The sequence below is a fragment of the Sapajus apella genome, unplaced genomic scaffold (assembly GCF_009761245.1).
Source record: "Sapajus apella isolate SASKATOON/1434 unplaced genomic scaffold, GSC_monkey_1.0 scaffold10, whole genome shotgun sequence".
Lineage (NCBI taxonomy): Eukaryota > Metazoa > Chordata > Mammalia > Primates > Cebidae > Sapajus > Sapajus apella.
In genome coordinates this window covers 36,224,722-36,244,211 of record NW_022436950.1, presented here as the reverse complement: position 1 = coordinate 36,244,211, position 19,490 = coordinate 36,224,722, and the positions used below count along the sequence as shown (strand labels likewise).

General features: G+C 34.9%; 1 protein-coding gene across 14 annotated transcripts in view; it reads left to right on the top strand.

The window, feature by feature from the left end:
* The window catches only part of NBEAL1 (neurobeachin like 1), a 197,668-nt gene that overhangs the window by 118,042 nt on the left and 60,136 nt on the right, over nucleotides 1-19,490 (top strand). For all 14 annotated transcript variants that reach the window (XM_032278592.1, XM_032278593.1, XM_032278591.1 and 11 more), the window contains 7 exons: nucleotides 1,089-1,394; nucleotides 1,493-1,642; nucleotides 5,530-5,687; nucleotides 7,957-8,081; nucleotides 12,272-12,398; nucleotides 17,419-17,564; nucleotides 18,337-18,470. In XM_032278592.1, coding sequence (XP_032134483.1) covers nucleotides 1,089-1,394; nucleotides 1,493-1,642; nucleotides 5,530-5,687; nucleotides 7,957-8,081; nucleotides 12,272-12,398; nucleotides 17,419-17,564; nucleotides 18,337-18,470 — 1,146 coding nt within the window. The remainder of the gene's footprint in view (nucleotides 1-1,088; nucleotides 1,395-1,492; nucleotides 1,643-5,529; nucleotides 5,688-7,956; nucleotides 8,082-12,271; nucleotides 12,399-17,418; nucleotides 17,565-18,336; nucleotides 18,471-19,490) is intronic.

Sequence of the window (19,490 nt, the reverse complement as noted above, 5' to 3'; positions counted from 1 at the left end):
AAAAAAAAAAAAAAAAAAAAAAGGAAACCCCTTAGTCATCTAATTTACCTTTCCTCGTTGGGGATTAAGGCCAAAGCCTAATAGTAGTATTCCTTTGCCTGGGCTTGTGCCCTGAATATGTATAGTCTGTGGGAATTTTAAGGGTAGTTAGGATTCTGATCAAGGACTTGGACTCCTATATACCTGTGCTTTATGTATCAGAATACTTTTGATTTCAAATAAGAGAAACATCAAGCCAAACTGACTTAGTTAAGAAGATTTTTTTGCCCATATAGTTGAGAATTTCATAGTTAAGGTGAATTTAAGCAGGATTCAGTCAGGCCTCCAGTTCCATTTATTTGCTATTCTCACAGCACCACTCTCCATCATCTGTCAGCTTGTGTTAAGCTGGCCTCCCTTATGGACACAAAACAGCTGCCCACAGCAATTGGGACTGTATGCTACTACTTTCATACCCAGAGAAAGAGATTGCTTTTTCCTACAGTCATTGTTTGTAGACAATTTCCATGGAAATCTTTTTGAGGTTGTTCATATGAACAACTTCGGAAGATAGAGGTTATGTCTTCCTCCAGAGCAAAGGGAAGATTTGTTTACTATCCAGTATAATAAAGATAATGTTTCCCTCCATGGCAAAATCAGGGAAGATTTGTTTACTGTCCGGTATAAAGATAATGTCTCCCTCCATGGCAAAATGAGACAAGTTTACTGCCCAGTATAAAAGATTTGGGTTTCCTTTTTACTGGTGATTTCTCTACTAAAATGTGTCTACATATGCAGGCATCATCTGGTTCTCTTCATCTCTCACTGTGGGAATTGCATTTTGGGAAAACAGTGCAAATGCTGAGACTCTGTGTACTGCTATTGCTATGGATCTTTGTCTCTGACCCAGGAGTCTTGTATCTTCTGCCAACACCTGTGAAACTGTAGCAGCTAACTTTTAGCTTGGAGGCAGAGTAACATCTGAGACCTTTCATAGTTCCTGACAGTTATTAATAAAAGTTCTGAACCCACAGAGCCAGGCAGAACTTGTGCTATCACTAAGTGTTTGCTTTAGTCTGCTCTTTCTCATCTAAACTATTTTCCTCCAGGTTTGTGCAATGGCATCAGCTAAGCTAAATGCCCTTCTTCAGACCAAAGTGTTTGAAAATCAGGATGAAGCATGTTACATTTTAGGGAAGCTGGAACATGTTCTAAGTCAATCCATCAAGGAACAGACTGAAATATACTCGTTTCTGATTCCTCTTGTTCGTACCCTGGTTTCCAAAATTTATGAGCTTCTCTTCATGAACTTGCACCTACCTTCTTTACCTTTTACCAATGGTAGCTCCTCATTTTTTGAAGATTTTCAAGAATATTGTAATTCAAATGAATGGCAAGTTTACATTGAAAAATATGTAAGTTTTATCTTTTTTGAGCAAGATTTTTCTGCTGATTACATTTTTATAGATGTGAAGTCATATATTAAATTTTATGTATTCTTTTTTTTGGTAAGATTGTACCTTACATGAAGCAGTATGAAACTCATACATTTTATGATAGTCATGAGAACATGGCACTTTATTGGAAGGATTGTTATGAAGCTTTAATGGTAAATATGCATAAACGAGACCGGGAAGGAGGGGAAAGCAAGCTCAAATTTCAGGTAAAAAGTAAATGTTTTAATATCTAGTTTTTCATGTTGATTTTAAGCATTTAATATTAAGAGCAATACAGGCCCCAAATTTTATAAGCAGTATTTCTATTATTTGTTTAAACAGTATCTTAGAATTAGAAGAAAAACAGCTAATCAGTAACAATTAAGATCAATTAATAGTAAAATATTCTGTACATAGTGATTATGTTAAAAGTTTATTAAGCTGCTAGTACGTTAATAGATACCTCTAAGGAGGCTGGATATATACCATCACTTAGAGGGAAATTTACAGCACATAATATTTATATTAAAAAAGAAGAAAGGCATCAAATTTTAAGTTTCTGCCTTAAGAAACTAGAGAAATGGCTGGGCACGGTGGCTCACGCCTGTAATCCCAGCACTTTGGAAAGCCAAGGTGGGTGGATCACCTGAGATCAGGAGTTCTAGACCAGCCTAGCCAACATGACGAAACCCCATCTCTACTAAAAATAAAAAAATTAGCTGGGCATGGTGGCGTGTGCCTGTAATCCCAGCTACTGGGAGTCTAAGGCAGGAAGATCGCTTGAACCTGGGAGGCGGACGTTGCAGTAAGCTGAGATCCTACACTGCACTCCAGCCTGGGCAACAGAGCGAGATTTCATCTCAACCAAAAAAAAAGAAAGAAAGAAACTAAAGAAACAAAAGTAATCCAAATCCTTATCAGCAGAAGTAAGGAATGAATAAAGATAAGAACAGAAATAAGTGAAATTGAAAGCAGAAAAACAATAAAGTCAATGAAACCAAGGTCCAGTTCTTCAAAATATCAGTAAAATTGATAAACTTCTAGCAATATTGACAAAGAAAAAAGAAGAGAGGGAGATGTGAAAAATTATATAGACTAGGAAAGAAAGAAGCAATATCACCATTGACTCTACAGACATCAGCATTATAACGAGGGACCACTACAAACCACTCTATGTGCAAAAATATGACAACTTAAATGAAATGGATCAATTTTTGACAGACACAAATTTCCAAAACTAGTTCAAGAATAAGTATATAACCTGAATAGTCCTATATCTGTTAAAGAAATAGGTTTTTATAGTTAAAAACCTTCAAAAAGGGAAAACTTCAGGCCCAGATGGTTTCACTGGCAAATTCTACCATACATTTAATGGAGAAATTATGCCACTTTCTCAGTCTCTTCAAATATGGAAAAGTAGGAACAATTCCAGCTCATTGATGAGGGTAATATTACCTTCATAGTGAAATAATAGAAAAATAGTACAAGAAAATTACAGACCGGTGTCTGTCAGGAACATAGCTACAAAACAAATCTAACAATATATTTTAAAAAATAATACATCAGATCAAGCACAATGGCTTATGCCTGTAATCCCAGCACTTTGGGAGGCCAAGGTGGAGGATCATTTTAGGCGAGGAGTTCGAGACAGGCCTGGGCAACATAGAGAGACTCTACCTCTACAAAAAATTTAAAAATTAGCTGGGTGTGGTGGTGCACACCTTTAGTAGCAGCTACTGAGAAGGCTGATATGAGAGGATCACTTGAGTACAGGAGGTCAAAGCTTTAGTAAGCCTTGATTCTACCACTGCACTCCAATATAGATGAGGAGCGAGAACAATTAATATTGTTCTTTGTTTCAAGAACAATAATAATAATGGTAATAATAATAATATACAACACAACAAAGTGGAATTTATCCTCAGGTTGCAGGGCTAGTTCAACATTTGAAGATTAATTAATATACTGGACCATGTTTGTAGTCTTAACAAGAAAAGCTGCATTATCATAACAGTAAATCCAGGAAAAGCACTTGAAAAAATAAACATCCATTTGTAATGAAGGCTCTCAGCAAACTAGGAATAGAAGGGAACTACTTAACTCTTTACCAACATCCTACCACTAACTTCATATTCAGAGGTGAAAAACTGAGTACTTTTCCCCTAAGACAGGGAACTAGACAGGGATATTCATTCTCACCATTCTTAGTTACCATTGTACCACAAACCTTAGCAAATATAGTAAGAATAGAAAAAAACATACAAAAAAGCATTAACATTGGGAAGGAAGAAATAAAACTATCTAAAGATAACATGATTCTCTGTATAGAAAATCTCAAGGACTCTGTTATACCAATAAATTACTATGATTAAGCAAGTTTAGCAAAGCTACAGGACATAAAATCAGTGCACAAAATTTAATCATATTTCCATACCCTAGCAATGAATAATGAATGATAAACTGAAATTTTTTTTTCCATAACATTCTTGGAGTAGGGGAACTGAAATTTTCTAAAAATACTTTTTCAATAGCTCTAAAATAATAAAATGCTTAGGTATCAATCTAACAAAATATATACAACATCTGCTGTATATATGCCAAAAACTAAAAAAACACTTGAAACAAATTAAAGAAGACCTAAATAAATACAGATAGGTACTGTATTCATGAAGTAATTTTAAATTGTATATATTTGCATATATTTGGTTAAGCCAAAATGAGACCATTGCTCATTTTTTAACTTAAATATATTGTAAACGTCTTGCCATGCCAGACTGCAAAGTATTCCATTGTCTTATATATTAGTACTTTTAAATGTATTTCCCATTGTTAGAACTCACTTACTAGTTTTTTTCTTTATTATAAATAGTATTGAACATCCCTATATTTTTGTGGCTATCCAAGATGATTTCCCTAGGATAAGTGTAATTACTTGTATGTAGTGCTTATGACAAACACTGTTACATTTCCCTGAGAGAAGTTCTACCAGTTTATATTCTTATCAACACTTTCCCTGTAACTTTACCTTTTCTAGAAATACCTGATTTAAGAATATCCTTATATGCTTGAACCTCAAAACTGTGAAATTGATGTTTAATTACCATGGAGCTGTCATGACTTCCTCAGTTTTCTCAGCAATGATCTAAGTATTTGGTAACATTGTATTCCAAAATAATCAATTTCCTACTCATCTAATACTAGTTAACAATAACAATTATAATAATGACAACTACAAGTTATTGAAGGCTTGCTATTTTTCTAGCACTATATTAAGCACTTTAAATGTTCATCTTTATTATGACAGTTATTGTTAACCTCATTTTACACATGAGAGGACACTGAGCCTCAGAGAATTAGCTATGAGAAACAACTTAGATAAGAGAATTAGCTCAGAAAAGCTAAGATTTGTATCCAGGTCTAACTCCAAGGCATGTATTTTTAACGACACATTGCTGTAGTACCTCTCTAAAACTGTTTAAAATTTTAACTGTTCTTTTTAATTTAATTCATTGCTGGTTTGTTTGAAACAAATTAGTGCTGTCATTTTAGTTGCTAATAGATGAATATTGATGTGAGATAAATATACCAGTCTTCTGTTTGTTTCTTTAATATAAACATTAATTTCAAAGCTTAAAGTTATGTCTTGGTAGTATAGAATGTAATTATCCTTCTTTCTACTTTCTTTCATCTTGAGTCTCATTTTAGATGCCTTATAAATCAAAAGATCCCAGAGGAAAATTATTTTACTTGACAGTAAGTAGGAGGTTAATTATCTTGAGTTTAAAAGTTCTTGACATTTTGTGCCGGATGAAAAAAGAAAACAGAAAAAAAAAAAGTTCTGGATTGAGACACTTTCCATTTTTGAAGTTTTTCACATTTTTATTGTTGGTTGGTTGGTTTTTAAGTTTTAAAAAAATGTAGATAGATTATAGGTAAAATTGTATCATACTTCATCAAAGAAAATGATTCTAATGGAATAAAAGCCTGTTGCTTACCAGCTCCTTTCTCATGCTGCAAGATTTTATTTGTCAAAAATTTTAAATTATGGAATTAAAATGTAAATATACCTGTAAACATATGAGTCAATGATCTTATTTCTTATTGTTTCTTTCAGGAGCTGTTTGTGGAGCCATTTAATCGAAAAGCACGCCAAGAAAACCTGAGGTATAATAATATGCTTAAACAACTTAGCAGTCAACAGTTAGCCACTGTTAGATGCTGGAAAGCAATATACCTCTATCTTACATGTGAAAGGGGACCTTGGGCTAAAAGGTAGGAGGATATAATTTTATTAAGTACTCTTTTTTTTTTTTTTCAGAACTCTGGTCTAGAGCTTTTTGAACAAATGCCCCTTTCACTCCAATTTTTTAAATGTTCAGTTTATAAAAGGCTACTTTTAATCTTATTTATTGTCTTTTTGTGAAGTATAGGTCTGGGATGATGTGAGATTGTCTTGTTTTTTGTCATACAGTTATTTGCCTTCCTTTGACCCTTTGACATGAAGTTTATTGGACTTTAGACTCAAGAGTGTTAAACCAATTTACTTCTGTCTTTCTGACACTACCTCTTTGAGCTAGGGCTAATACTGTTATATGTTTGAATATTTTACAATTCATTTAATTGATCCTAAGTCACTTCTGTTTTGCTGAATTATATTATCTCTTTTTTTACAGCCCTTTTTTAAATGTGGTAAAATGTATATAACATAAAATTTATCCTTTTAACTATTTTAAAATGTACAATTCACTGGCACTGAATATATTCATAATGTTGTACAGTCATCACCACCGTCTAACTTCATAATATTTTTATCACCTGAAAAGGAAATGCTGTACCTATCAAAGAGTCATTCCTCATCCCCTGTCCCATCCCCTAGCAGCCACCCATCAGCTTTCTGTCTTATTATTTGCCTATTCTGGTTATTTCATATAAAGGGAATCATAAAATATGCGGCCTTTTGTGTCTGCCATCTTTCAGTTAGCATAATGTTTTCATTATGCAGTGGCGTGTATCAGTACTTTATTCCTTTTTATGACTGAATAATATTCCCTTTTAAGGATATATCTTTAGCCATCAGTTGATGGGCATTTGGGCTGTTTTTCACTTTCTGGCTATTTTGAATAGTGCCACTGGTAACATTTGTGTACAAGCATTTGAACACTTGTTTTTAATTCTCTTGAGTATAGGCTATGAATGGAATTGCTGGGTTGTGTGCTAATTCTGTGTTTAATTTACTGAGGAGTTCCCAAACTGGTTTTCACAGCAGCTTCATCATTTTATATTCTCACCAGCAATGTGTGAGAGTTCTAATTTCTCTACATTCTTTCCTGAGTTTTTATTATGACCTCCTAGTGGAAGTAAGGTGGTTTTTTATTATTTAATTTTCCATTTCCTAATGATCAATGATGTCTAGCATCCTTTCATGTTCTTCTTGGCCATTTTTACATTTTTTTTGGAACAATGTCTTCTCAAGTCCTTTGCTCATTTTTAGATTGTTTGATTTTTTTGTTGAATTGTATAGTGTGTGTGTGTGTGTGTGTGTGTGTGTGTGTGTATATATTCTCAATAATAGACCCTTATCATGTATGTGATTTCCACATATGTAGATTGTCTTTTCACTTTCTTAATAGTGGCCTTTTTTATACCGGTAAGATTTTAATTTTAATGAACTCCAGTTTAATTATTTTTTTATTTTTTTGGTGTCATATCTAAGGAACCATTCCCAGGTCCAAGATCATGAAGTTTTATCCTTATCTTTTCTCCTAAGACTTTTATAGTTTTAGCTCTTATATTTAGATCTTTGATCCACTTGCGATTATATTTTCTTTATTTGTAGTAAAATTATTTTTTATTTTGAAAACTATTGGAAATATAAACCATGTGTGTAGATAGTTAAGAACTTCTATTTAACAGTGAAAGAGTAAAGATATCAAGCTGTAAGTCTGAAAGTCCATGTTCATATCTTATTTCTGCTACCTGTAAACCTCATGTCATCTTGGGCAAATAATTTAGTCTGTTTTAGATTCCTTATGTATAAAGTACAGCTATGCATACTTGCTTTGGTTCTATCAGAGTTATTTGGATTAAATGAGATCAAAAGTGTGAACAGTTTTATAAAATGGTGCTTAAACAGGCTGGGCATGGTGGCTCACACCTGTAATCCCAGCACTTTGAGAGGCCAAGGCAGGCAAATTGTTTGAGGCTAGGAGTTCGAGACCAGCCTGACCAACATGGCAAAACCCCATCTTTACTAAAATTACCAAAATTAGCTGCGATTACATGCCTGTAATCGCAGCTATGTTGGGAGGCTGAGGCACAGGAATCACTTGAATCCAGGAGGCGCAGTGAGCCATGATTGTGCTGCTACACTCCAGCCTGGATGACAGAATGAGGCTCTGTCTCAAAAAATAAAAAATAAAAAATAAATAAAATGGTACTAAACAAATGTAAAGTACTTGAAACTTTTTTACACTATTTAAATCAAACAATCTTTGTAACTTAAGCTAAATAATTCTACTTTTTTGCTTATGAATATTCTTAGGAAACAGAATCCAATTCATTGGAAGCTGGCTAATGTAGAGAATTATTCCCGTATGAGACTTAAGCTGGTACCGAATTATAATTTCAAAACCCACGAGGAAGCTAGTGCCTTAAGAGATAATCTGGGTGAGTTCCAATGACCTTTAATTATTTGTTGAAGATAATGAGAGTGTTTTTGGGGTTGATGATTGTTATTTTATTAGTTGTTTTAAATGTGTTTACTTATGAAGGAAGGGTGGGATTTTATAATTGATATTTAAATGATTATATGTTTTCAGTACTGTTACATTTGGCCTACATCCAAGGTGATTTCATACTTACATTGATTATAATTTCTAAAAGAAAAAAATTTTAATTAAAAAAGTGTACTGCATACAACTACTGTATCTCTTGCAATGTAAACAGTGTTTTTTTGCTCATTAACACTGAGGCTAACACTAAGATAAAATTCTTAGCAATTTTTTTTTTTTTTTTTTTTTTTTAGACAGAGTCTTGCTCTGTCACCAGGCTGAAGTGCAGTGGTGCAGTCTCAGCTCACTGCAACCTCCGCTTCCTGCGTTCAAGCAATTCTCATGCCTCAGCCTCTGAGTAGCTTAGGACTACAGGCACATGTCACCACACCTGGCCAATTTTTGTATTTTTAGTAGAGATGGGATTTTGCCATCTTGGCCAGGCTGGCCTCAAACTCCTGACCTTAAGTGATCTGCCCACTTCTGCCTCCCAAAGTACTAGGATTATAGGCACGAGCCACTGTGCCCAGCCAGAATTCTTAGCCATCCTTTATGTCTTTTATTATTACTTTTTTTTTTTTTTTTTTTTGAGACAGAGTTTTGTTCTTGTTGCCTGGGCTGGAGTGCAATGGCTTGATCTTGGCTTACTGCAGCCTCCGCCTCCCAGGTTCAAGTGATTCTCCTGTGTTAGCCTCCCGAGTAGCTGGAATTACAGGCATGCACCACCACACCTGGCTAATTTTGTATTTTTAGTAGAGTCAGGGTTTCTCCATGCTGGTCAGGCTGGCTTTGAACTCCTGACCTCAGGTGATCCGCCCTCCTCAGCCTCTCAAAGTGCTGGAATTACAGGCATGAGCCACCACGCCTGGCCTATTATAACCTATTTTTAATAGAGCTCTAGACCTTTTATATCTTAGATTGGCCAATGCCTTTTTCTAGAAAAAAAAATTACTTGCAGTCAGGAGTTCAAGACCAGTCTTGCCAACATGATGAAACCCCATCTCTACTAAAAATACAAAAAATTAGCCAGGCATAGTGGTGGGTGCCTGTAATCACAGCTACTCAGGAGGATGAGGCAGGAGAATTGCTTGAACCTGGGAGGCAAAAGTTGTAGTGAGCTGAGATTGCACCACTGCATTCCAGCCTAGGCAACAAGAGTGAAACTCCATCTCAAAACAAAACACAAAAATTTAGCCTGACAGTATTTCAAAACAGATCTTAAAGTGTTTCTGTAACTCTTTGGGAAGCCCTTCCTTTATAACTGTCTCACTTGTCATCTCTCCCTTTTTGCAGATAGGTCTGTGAAATACCCCAAAATGTTGTTTATCTAGAATCATTGAGTCAGGCACAGTAGTTCACACCTGTAATCCCAGCACTTTGGGAAGCTGAGGCAGGAGGATCACCTGAGGTCAGGAGTTCGAGAACAGCCTGGCCACATAGTGAAACCCTGTCTCTACTAAAAATATAAAAAATTAGCTGGGCATGCTGACGAGCACCTGTAATCCCAGCTACTCGGGAGGCTGAGGCAGGAGAATCATTTGAACCCCAGGGGTGGATGTTGTAGTGAGCCGAAATTGTGCCATTACACTCCAGCCTGGGTAACAAGAGTGAAACTCCTTCTCAACACCACCACGACCAACAACAAATCATTGGTAGGCATAGGTATATTAAGTTGTAGTTATGGATGACATAAGTACTAACTTTTAGATGTCATTTTAAAATTATTTTTATTTTTTTTTGAGACTGGGTATCCCTCTGTTGACCAGGCTAGAGTACAGAGACTTGAACATGGCTCTCTGCAACCTTGACCTCCTAGGCTTAAGTGACCCTTCTGCCTCAGCCTCCTAATTAGCTGGGACTACCAATGCATACCACCATGCCATGCCCAGCTTTTTTTTCTTTTTTTTTTTGGGTAGAGACAAGGTCTCACCATATTGCCCAGGCTGGTCTTGAACTCCTGGGCTCAAGTGGCAATCCTCCCACCTCAGCCTCCCAAAATGCTGGAATTACGGGCATGAGCCAGCATGCCTGGCCAGATCTTATTTTTTAAATTGCCTTAACATATGGCCAATACATTTGATGTCATAAAATGAATTAAGAGAGCCATGGTGCCTGCCATTTAGGGTCTTACATTTTGAAATAAATCAGATACACTAAGTGGTTTTTCTTAATTCAAAATAATGGCCCTGTCTGTGATATAAACACTAACTTTGAGTGTTATCTTACATAGCAAAAGCCAGTTGGGTATAGATTTTTCTCTGAAAGAATCTTGTATCCTCTTCTATAAGTATCTTTCTCTACTCTTTGAGATATAACTACTACCCTTTTCACCCAACAAACATCCTTTGGTAAATGAGTTTAATAATTACTTAAGGAATAGTGTTCCATATTATTTTACTGACTTTTGCCAAGAAATCTCATTCCATAAAGTTCCCTCTTTTTTCCTTTCCTTCTCACCTGTCTACACATGGACACAGATACATTTTTATGTCCCTGCTTAGTCTCAGTTGTTCTTTTGTTTTGTTTTTCTCATTTAAAAATTTTACCCCAAATATAATAGTGACAATAAAACTGTATGGAAAAAGAATTTTTATATTTCAAAGTGAAATTGGAAATTATTTTAAAAAGCATCAATATTTAAAACCTTTAAAGTTCTTTGAAGTACACTTCAGAATTAACTGCAAAATGTTTTGCCTACTCCTTAGTTTTGTCTATACAGAGTATTTTCATTAACTACCAGAATTCATTATATTCTTTTTTAAAAATATTATCTTGTCTTGCTTTACTTACCCCAATACTGCTTTTTTTAAGCAACCCATTGCAGATATATAGAATAGTGTTTACATTATGGGCTAACCTGCAAAGCTAACCACTATTTGTAGTATTATTTTGGATGGAAAATCCATTGCTAATTCCAAACAGCTGACTTATGAAGTATTTTTTGGAACATAACCACGTGTAAATTAGGGTACTTGAAGAGTCAAAAAGAAAATATATTCTTAAATGTATCAGTATAAATATTTGGTTTGCAGTGTCATCTTTATAGTGTTTTGTTATTTATAGTTATTTGCATTATTGTGTTATTTTATATATTTTATATGAATTATTTTTATTTGCCATGAGTGAAATGTCTTTATTCATAGTTAAGTATATAACTTTTTTCCAATCCTACCTATAAATTATGCACATATTTGTATTATTGTTCTTATTTCAGTCAGATAATTGGAAGGTAAATATAAAATAGTAGCTATCATTTATTTCCTATTTAATGTGTACCAGGTGTTTCACATATATTACCTTTCATATACATAACAACCTTGTGATGAAGTCTCCATTTCACAATCAAGAAAACATAGATTCAGAAGTGTCATATGACTGAATAATTGGCAAAATTAAATTTGAATCTAGGTTCACCACTTCATAGACCATGTTCTTTTCATTATACCAGCACTGCCTTTTTACAGGGTATTTAGTTTATAAAATATGTTACATGTATTACATACATATGCCTCAGATTTATGTATTAAATTCCATGTGGTCCAGAAAGTAAACACTTCCACTCTTAGTCCATGTATTATCTTCCAGTTAAAGATAATTTATCATATAATCTTTCTTAGTATTGCTTTAATACAAAATGCATGATAAAAATAGTTCTATTACATTAATACAATGAGAATATTTCTTCCTTTGACTTAATTATTGGCAGCCTTTAGAATTAAATATAAAGAGAGTACTTTGCCTATTTTTTAAACAAATAATACCATTATTAAAAGTAATACTACTATTTTTAAAACATTTATTCTTTTTACCATATGTATAGTAATTGTCAAAATTGCCACCAAACATCATAGATTGTATCAAAGTACCTTCTTATAATATACATGTTGTTTTCATCTAACAGTACCATATGTATAGTAATTGTCAAAATTGCCACCAAACATCATAGATTGTATCAAAGTACCATCTTATAATATACATGTTGTTTTCATCTAACAGTCAGAAACATAATTAACAGTCAGAAGTTACAGATGGGCTATAATATTGTTTTTTACTTTACATTTAATAGATATTTTGTGTTTAAAACAGGTATCCAACACTCACAGCCTTCCAGTGATTCATTGCTTTTGGAAGTAGTGAAACAAGTAAAAGTTAGTGATATGGAGGAGGATAAATTAGACCTTCCTGAAGAGGATATGACAGCTAGAGTAAATGTGTATGTATAAATATTTACAATTATTTTGTTCTGAGAAAGGGGATTACAAAATCGTGGAAGATACTTGCTTGAAATTCTACCACCATGTTTTTCCCAGGGTCCAACAGTTAATGCTTTATCAGCTGTTAGGAGTGTATCAGTATTAACTGAAATTATTAAGAAAGGCCTCTTAAAACTGGGATAACATAGAACTGGAACTTGAAATAGAAAGTATTTAGAATTGTATGATAATGAAATCAATATATTGTTATTTGTGAGATTTAGCTATAGCTGTGTTCAGATGGAAATGTACAGCACAAAATATAAACTGTTAAGCAAAAGAAAGAAAATTATAAAGACAAAAGCAGAAATTCATGAAAGAGAAAAACAAAAAGATTAAGAACATTAAAGCCTAGTTATTAAAAAAAACAACATAAACCTCTAGCTAGACTGATTAAAAGAGAAACAACATAAATTGCCTATATTAGGATTGAAAGAGGAGCTATTGCCACAAATAATAAAATGATTGAAAAGAATACAAAAGACTTTATGCCGGTAAGTTTGACAGCTTAAATGAAACAAATTCTTTGAAAGATACAAATTACCAAACCTCCCTCAAGAAGAAACAGATAACCTGAAAAGCCTTAAATATATTTATAAATTCTTAATTTGTACTTAAAAACTTCCTTTAAGCAAATGTAAAATATATTAATTTCTTCATCTCTTCTTTGTGTTGCTACTTTTATATATTACACTTCTTTGTATATGTTCAGTAATACAGTTTTATAGTTGCTGTTTCATGTAGTTGTCTTTAAGGCAATTATAGGAAGAAAACAAATATATACGTTATTTATTTATGTTTGCTACATAATTATCAGTTATCATACTTGTGTACTTTATTTCTTTGTGTGTGCATTCATTTGTCATCTGATATCATTTCCTTTCATCCTAAAAGACTTCCTCCAGTTTTTTTGCTGGTATTTTTTTGGTGTTTGGGGTTTTTTGTTTGTTTGTTTTTGTTTTTGGAGACAGGATCTCACTGTATCACCTTAACTGGAGTACAGTGGTGTGATCACACCTCACTCCAGCCTCCACCTCCTAGTCTTAAGTGATCCTCCTGCTTCAGCCTCCTGAGTAGCTGGGACTATAGACATACCACCACATCCAGCTAATTTTTTAAATTTTTTACAGAGACAGGGTCTCACTGTGTTGCCCAGGCTGGTCTTGAACCCCTGGGCCCACATAATCCTCCCAAAGTGCTTGGATTACAGGCCACTAGAGTGAGCCACCGCACTCAGCCCTCTAGTATTTCTGATAAGGAAGATCTGATTGCCACAGACTCTCCATTTGTTATCCAGGGAGTTATTCATTTTTATTAATCCAGATATATCTCACAAATGTAAAATTTACCATTTTTAAAGCCTACAATTCAGTGAGTTTTTGTACTGTTTTCACAGATTTGTACAACCATCCCTGCTATATAATTCTAGAACATTACTATCACCCCAAAAGGAAATCTTGTACCTTTTAGTGGTCGGTCCCAGTTTTCCCCTTCTCACATGCCCTGGAAACCACTAATCTACTTTGTCTCTGGATTTTACTACTTTGGAATATTTTCTATAACTCATATAATTTGTGTTATGGCTGATTTTCATTTGGAATAATGTTTTAAAGATTCATTTGTGTCTGGCTTACTTTCATTTGGAATAATGTTTTCAAGATTCATTTATGTTGTAGCATATAAGAGTACTGCATTTCTTTTTGTGGCTGAATAATATTATAAATAATACTCCATTTATAACCATTTATGGTTATCCAAAATATAGGTAATCACTTTTTGCTTACCCATTCATCAGTCAGTGAGCATTTAGGTTGTTTCTACTTTGGGGCTATTATGAATAGTATTTCCATGAATACTCATATACAAGTTTTTGTGCAAACATAAATTTTTAGTTGTCTTGTGAAAACAGTAAAAAAAACTCACTGAATTGTAGGCTTTAAAAATGGTAAATTTTATCGAGGAGTAAAATAGTAAAACCTGGCCTAGTAGGGATTGTCTGTGGGTCAGCATAGCTTGGTGGTCATTTCGTTGCTTAGAGGTTGTTTAACTCCCTGATCCATCTGGGTGCTATAGCATATGAATATAATCCTAGCTATTCAGGAGGCTGAGGCAAGAGGATCACTTGAGGCCAGGAGTTTGAGACCATCCTGAGCAACATGGTGAGACCCTCTTTCTAAAAAAATAGGCCAGGCTGGTGGCTCACATCTGTAATCCCAGCCAAGGCGGGTGGATCATGAGGTCAGGAGATCAAGACCATCCTGGTCAACATGGTGAAACCCCGTCTCTACTAAAAATACAAAAAATTAGCTGGGCATGGTGGTGCATACCTGTAATCCCAGCTACTCAGGAGGCTGAGGCAGGAGAATTGCCTGAACCCAGGAGGCAGAGGTTGCGGTGAGCTGAGATCGTGCCATTGCACTCCAGCCTGGGTAACATGAGTGAAACTCCGTCTCAAAAAAAAAAAAAAAAATACAAAAATTAGCCAGGCATGGTGATGGGCACCTGTAGTCCTGCCACCACGCCCAGCTACTCAGGAGGCTGAGGCAGGAGAATCACTCTAACCCAGGAGGCGGAGGTTGCAATGAGCTGAGATTACACTACTTCACTCCAGCCTGGGTGACAGAGAGAGATGATCTTGTCTTATTGCAACCACCGCCTCCCATGTTCAAGCGATTCTCGTGCCTCAGCCTCTCAAGTAGCTGGAATTATAGGCTCATACCACTATGCCCAGCTAATTTTTTGCAGAAACGGGTTTCACCATGTTGGCCAGGCTGGTTTCAAACTCTTGACTTCAAGTGATCTGCCCACCTCAGCCACCCAAAATTCTGGGATTACAGGTGTGAGCCACTGCACCCAGCCTAATATTTAACTTTCTATGTTCGTAAAGCCACATGTTCAACCAAGAATGAGTAGCTGTGTCCCAAATATGTTATTTGTTTACATTTTAAATTACACATGGCAAATATTTCTTTGAAGCTTAGTTTAATATTACAAATTGAGGGCTAGGCATGGTCGCCTTCAGTTTGTCAGTACTTTGATAGGCCCAGGTGGACAGATCACTTGAGCTCAGGAGCTCCAGACCAGCCTGGGCAACATGGCAAAATTCTGTCTCTATCAAAAATACAAAAAATTAACTTGGTGTGGTGGTGTGCACCTCTACTTGGGGGGCTGAAGTGGGAGGACTGCTTGAGCCTGGGAGGTGGAGGTTGCTATGAGGTGAGGTTGCACCACTGCACTCTAGCCTGGATAAGAGTGAGACCCTGTCTCAAAAAATTTGTATATTACAGATTGACTAGATTCAGTAGTATCCTTTGGTGGCATAATCAGGATTTTTATTTATATTAGTTCAGTAATATTTTTAGATTTCCTTGATTATTTTCAGGGTACTCAGTAGGAGCAGTTATACAGGGGACTATCTTGGTAAATATTCAGTCGGCTTTCTAATTGGGATTTTTTTTTTCTTTCTTTGATGACTAGTGAATTTGATGGATGTCAGACTCATTCGTTTTAAACTGAAGAACCAAAACACTTTTTATCATTTAATGTAAATAACCCTCAGACTATTTTCTTTTTTAGGGTTACACATTCCTCTCTTTATCACTGTAAATATTAGTATTTAAGTGTTTGGGAAAACCTTCTTTCTGGTAATTATTTTTTTTTAAAAGAAAAGCTTAGTTTAAAGTAAATAGTTGCAACATTACAAACTTAAGTTGGTGATACAGAACTTCTTCATGGAAACCCACTGAAAATTAAATTAGACTTAGTCATTGGTACCCTGGACATGAGGCAGATATGAAATGTCTAGGATCAGAGAGTAGCTGGCTTAAAAGATTTACTTGAGTAACATTCTGTGATTAATAGGAGCTCCAATTTCTACACTTGGCAGTTAAAGTCACCTAGGTCACCAAAAGACTGTCTCTTTTTCCAGTTACTTTCTCCAGCCAATATAAGTAACATTCCTCCTGTTATAAGGTGACTTCACTTTAAGTAAGGTATGGCAATAGTAGCTCTTTACATTATTTTCAGTTCCCTTGTTAGCAGGTTACTGTGATGGTGATGCTTTAGTTTTAGTTACTGTTGAAAAGTCTCATTTTATAATTTAAGATTCATATTTAGTACTTCAAAAACTCACTTACAAAACACCACTGCAGTGCAGTCTTAGTCACAGATTCATATATTTTGTGGGTCAATTCATGTCTCCCAGAATATAAAATGACATGACCAATATTGCCTTATTTTTCAATTGTCCTCTGCTAGTTGTTTTATAGGGTCACTATATTTTATTATAATGGTCTGTATAAAGTCAAAATGTAAAGCTTATTTTTAATGAAACTGAATCCTTGAGTAATAAAAATATTTGGTCACTTTAATATGCAGACTATTTCTTGAGGTAATTCAGATATTCTTTCCTGGACATTAATTTTACATATATATGATGAGATTTGTATTTGATGAGATATGTGTGATGAGATTTATGTTTAATTTTACACACACACACACACACACACACACATATATATATATATATATATATGTATATATATATGTATATGAGATGAGATTATATAATGAGATTTATATTTGAGGCCAGGGACAGTGGCTCATGCTTATTATCCCAGCATTTTGGGAGACCAAGGTGGGTGGATCCCTTGAGCTCAGGATTTCAAGACTAGCCTGGGTAACATGGCAAAACCCTGTCTCTACAAAAAATATAAAAATTAGCAGGGCATGGTGGCATGCACCTGTAGTCCCAGCTACTTGGGAGGCTAAGGTGGGAAGATGGTTTGAGCTTGGGAGGCAGAGGTTGCAGTGATGGAGCTGACATTGTGCCACTGCACTCAAGCCTGGGTGACAGAGCAAGACCCTGTCTCAAAAAAAAAAAAAAAGAAGAGAGGGAGATTTCTACTTAAATGTGGTATTTTGCATTTAAGAAAAATAAATGGTTAGACTTTTCTGTTTAATGGTTTTTTGTTTTTTCAGTGATGAAAAAGAACAGGAACAAAAAGAAAAATTGATATTGATGGAAGACTGTGAACTCATTACCATAATTGATGTAATTCCTGGCAGACTAGAAATCACTACTCAACACATTTACTTCTATGATGGCAGCATTGAAAAAGAAGATGGTGAGAAATTCTGGAAAAAATAATTTTGTTATTCAGTACTTAAGTATCCAATTTATTAATCACAAATGAGAAGAAGAAAGTGGTAAGATAGAATTGTGAAATTGTAGTCTATCAAGTAAAAGGAGAAATGGATAGTCAGTGTGGGGTTAAATTTGTTATTCATCAAGGTGTGGAAGAGAATGCTTTTTAAAAGTTATTATCAATTCATTTTAAAGGGTTTGGCTAGAGGGAATTGCTGTAAACTTAAGTTACAAATTACAGTCTTCATTTTTTTTTTTTTTTTTTTTTTTTTAGTAGAGACAGGGTTTCTCCATGTTGGTCAGGTTGGTCTCAAACTCCCGACCTCAGGTGATCTGCCCACCTCAGCCTCCCAAAGTGCTGGAATTATAGGCGTGAGCCACTGCACCCAGCCTAATATAGTCTTTATTTTATCATGCCTTTGTATGTGTGCTTATTCCTATAGGCTTCCCTTGTCATCCTTTATATGATAATAAAAGGATGATTAAATCTAAGATGCCAACATATAGAGAAAAGGAAAACTTTCTGAGATATATTAAGAATTATCTTGTATTCTAATAGGAAGGCAGTAGAATAGTTATAGAACTTTAAAATAGTTTTAAAAGAACCAGTTTAAATATCCAACGCATTTAACAAATGGTTTATATAGTATAGAAATTAAATTTATTTTTCCTAAAACCTTTTGTCAAGAACTGAGGTATTTTCTACATAACTTTATATGGTACTTCAGTCACAAGATTTCTTCTGTTTTCAGGAGTAGGCTTTGATTTCAAGTGGCCTCATTCTCAAATTCGAGAGATTCACCTCCGGCGTTACAACTTAAGAAGATCAGCCCTTGAGATTTTTCATGTTGACCAATCCAATTACTTTCTCAATTTCAAAAAAGAGGTATGTACTATGGTTTCAGGAAATCCCGAAGTACTAACCTTAAATAAGATTCCAGCTAGTGAACTCTAATGGAACTTTGGGCTATACTCTTTTGTCAAGACAAAATGTTAGAGGAAAAAATATATAGTTTGGGGGCTAATCAGCATATGAATTTTTGTTGAGATTTGTTTATGTTTCAGTTTTGGGGGAGTTCAGCTTTTATATCTATGGCTAGATAAAGTAGTAGAATTGGGAGTGCCTCACTGCATTCAATTGTGAGGTAATATACAATATGTAAGCTATGACTGGATTTATTAAATTAGATTGGTTGGAAATTCAAAAACAATGGTGAATCTGTTTCTTCTAAGAATATAGTAAATTCTTAAGTAACGTAAGTTGTTAAGTGCATATGCTCTAAAGCCAGATTATTGGGTTCCAAGTACTGTCTCCACCACTAGCTGTGTAAGCTTGGGCTCATTACTGAGGCTGCTTGGGCTCAGCCTTCCTTCCCTCTCTGATTCACTTGGGGTCAGACATGTATTATAGTCTGACAGCTTTCCCTACATTGCATAGCTGTCTCATTTTCTCTCATAGGCATCTCCCCTAGTAAAATCTTTGCATTTTAATTCTGTTTGGCATCTGCTTTTCAGAAGACCCACATTAGCATACACAATAACTAATTTTCCATTCTTCTGTAGAACTCAGGTTTACATATTGATGATTTGATTCAGTTGTTTAAAGACCATTTTTCTTATTTTACAAAAGGAAGTCTTTTTACTGTTGCAAGAAAGTTTTCCTTCATAGGAAAACACAAAGCATGTGTTTTACAGGAAGCTGTATCATGTAATTAAACTAAGTCTGCCCCTGCTAAGTACTGGATGTTTGTATAACTTCATTGTCTTAAAAGCACATTTGTGTAAAGTATCTAATCTTCATAACAACCTTGAGATTAAATGTGGCAAATTTGGCCAGACGCAGTGGCTCACGCCTGTAATCCCAGCACTTTGGGAGGCCAAGGCAGGTGGATCACCTGAAGTCGGG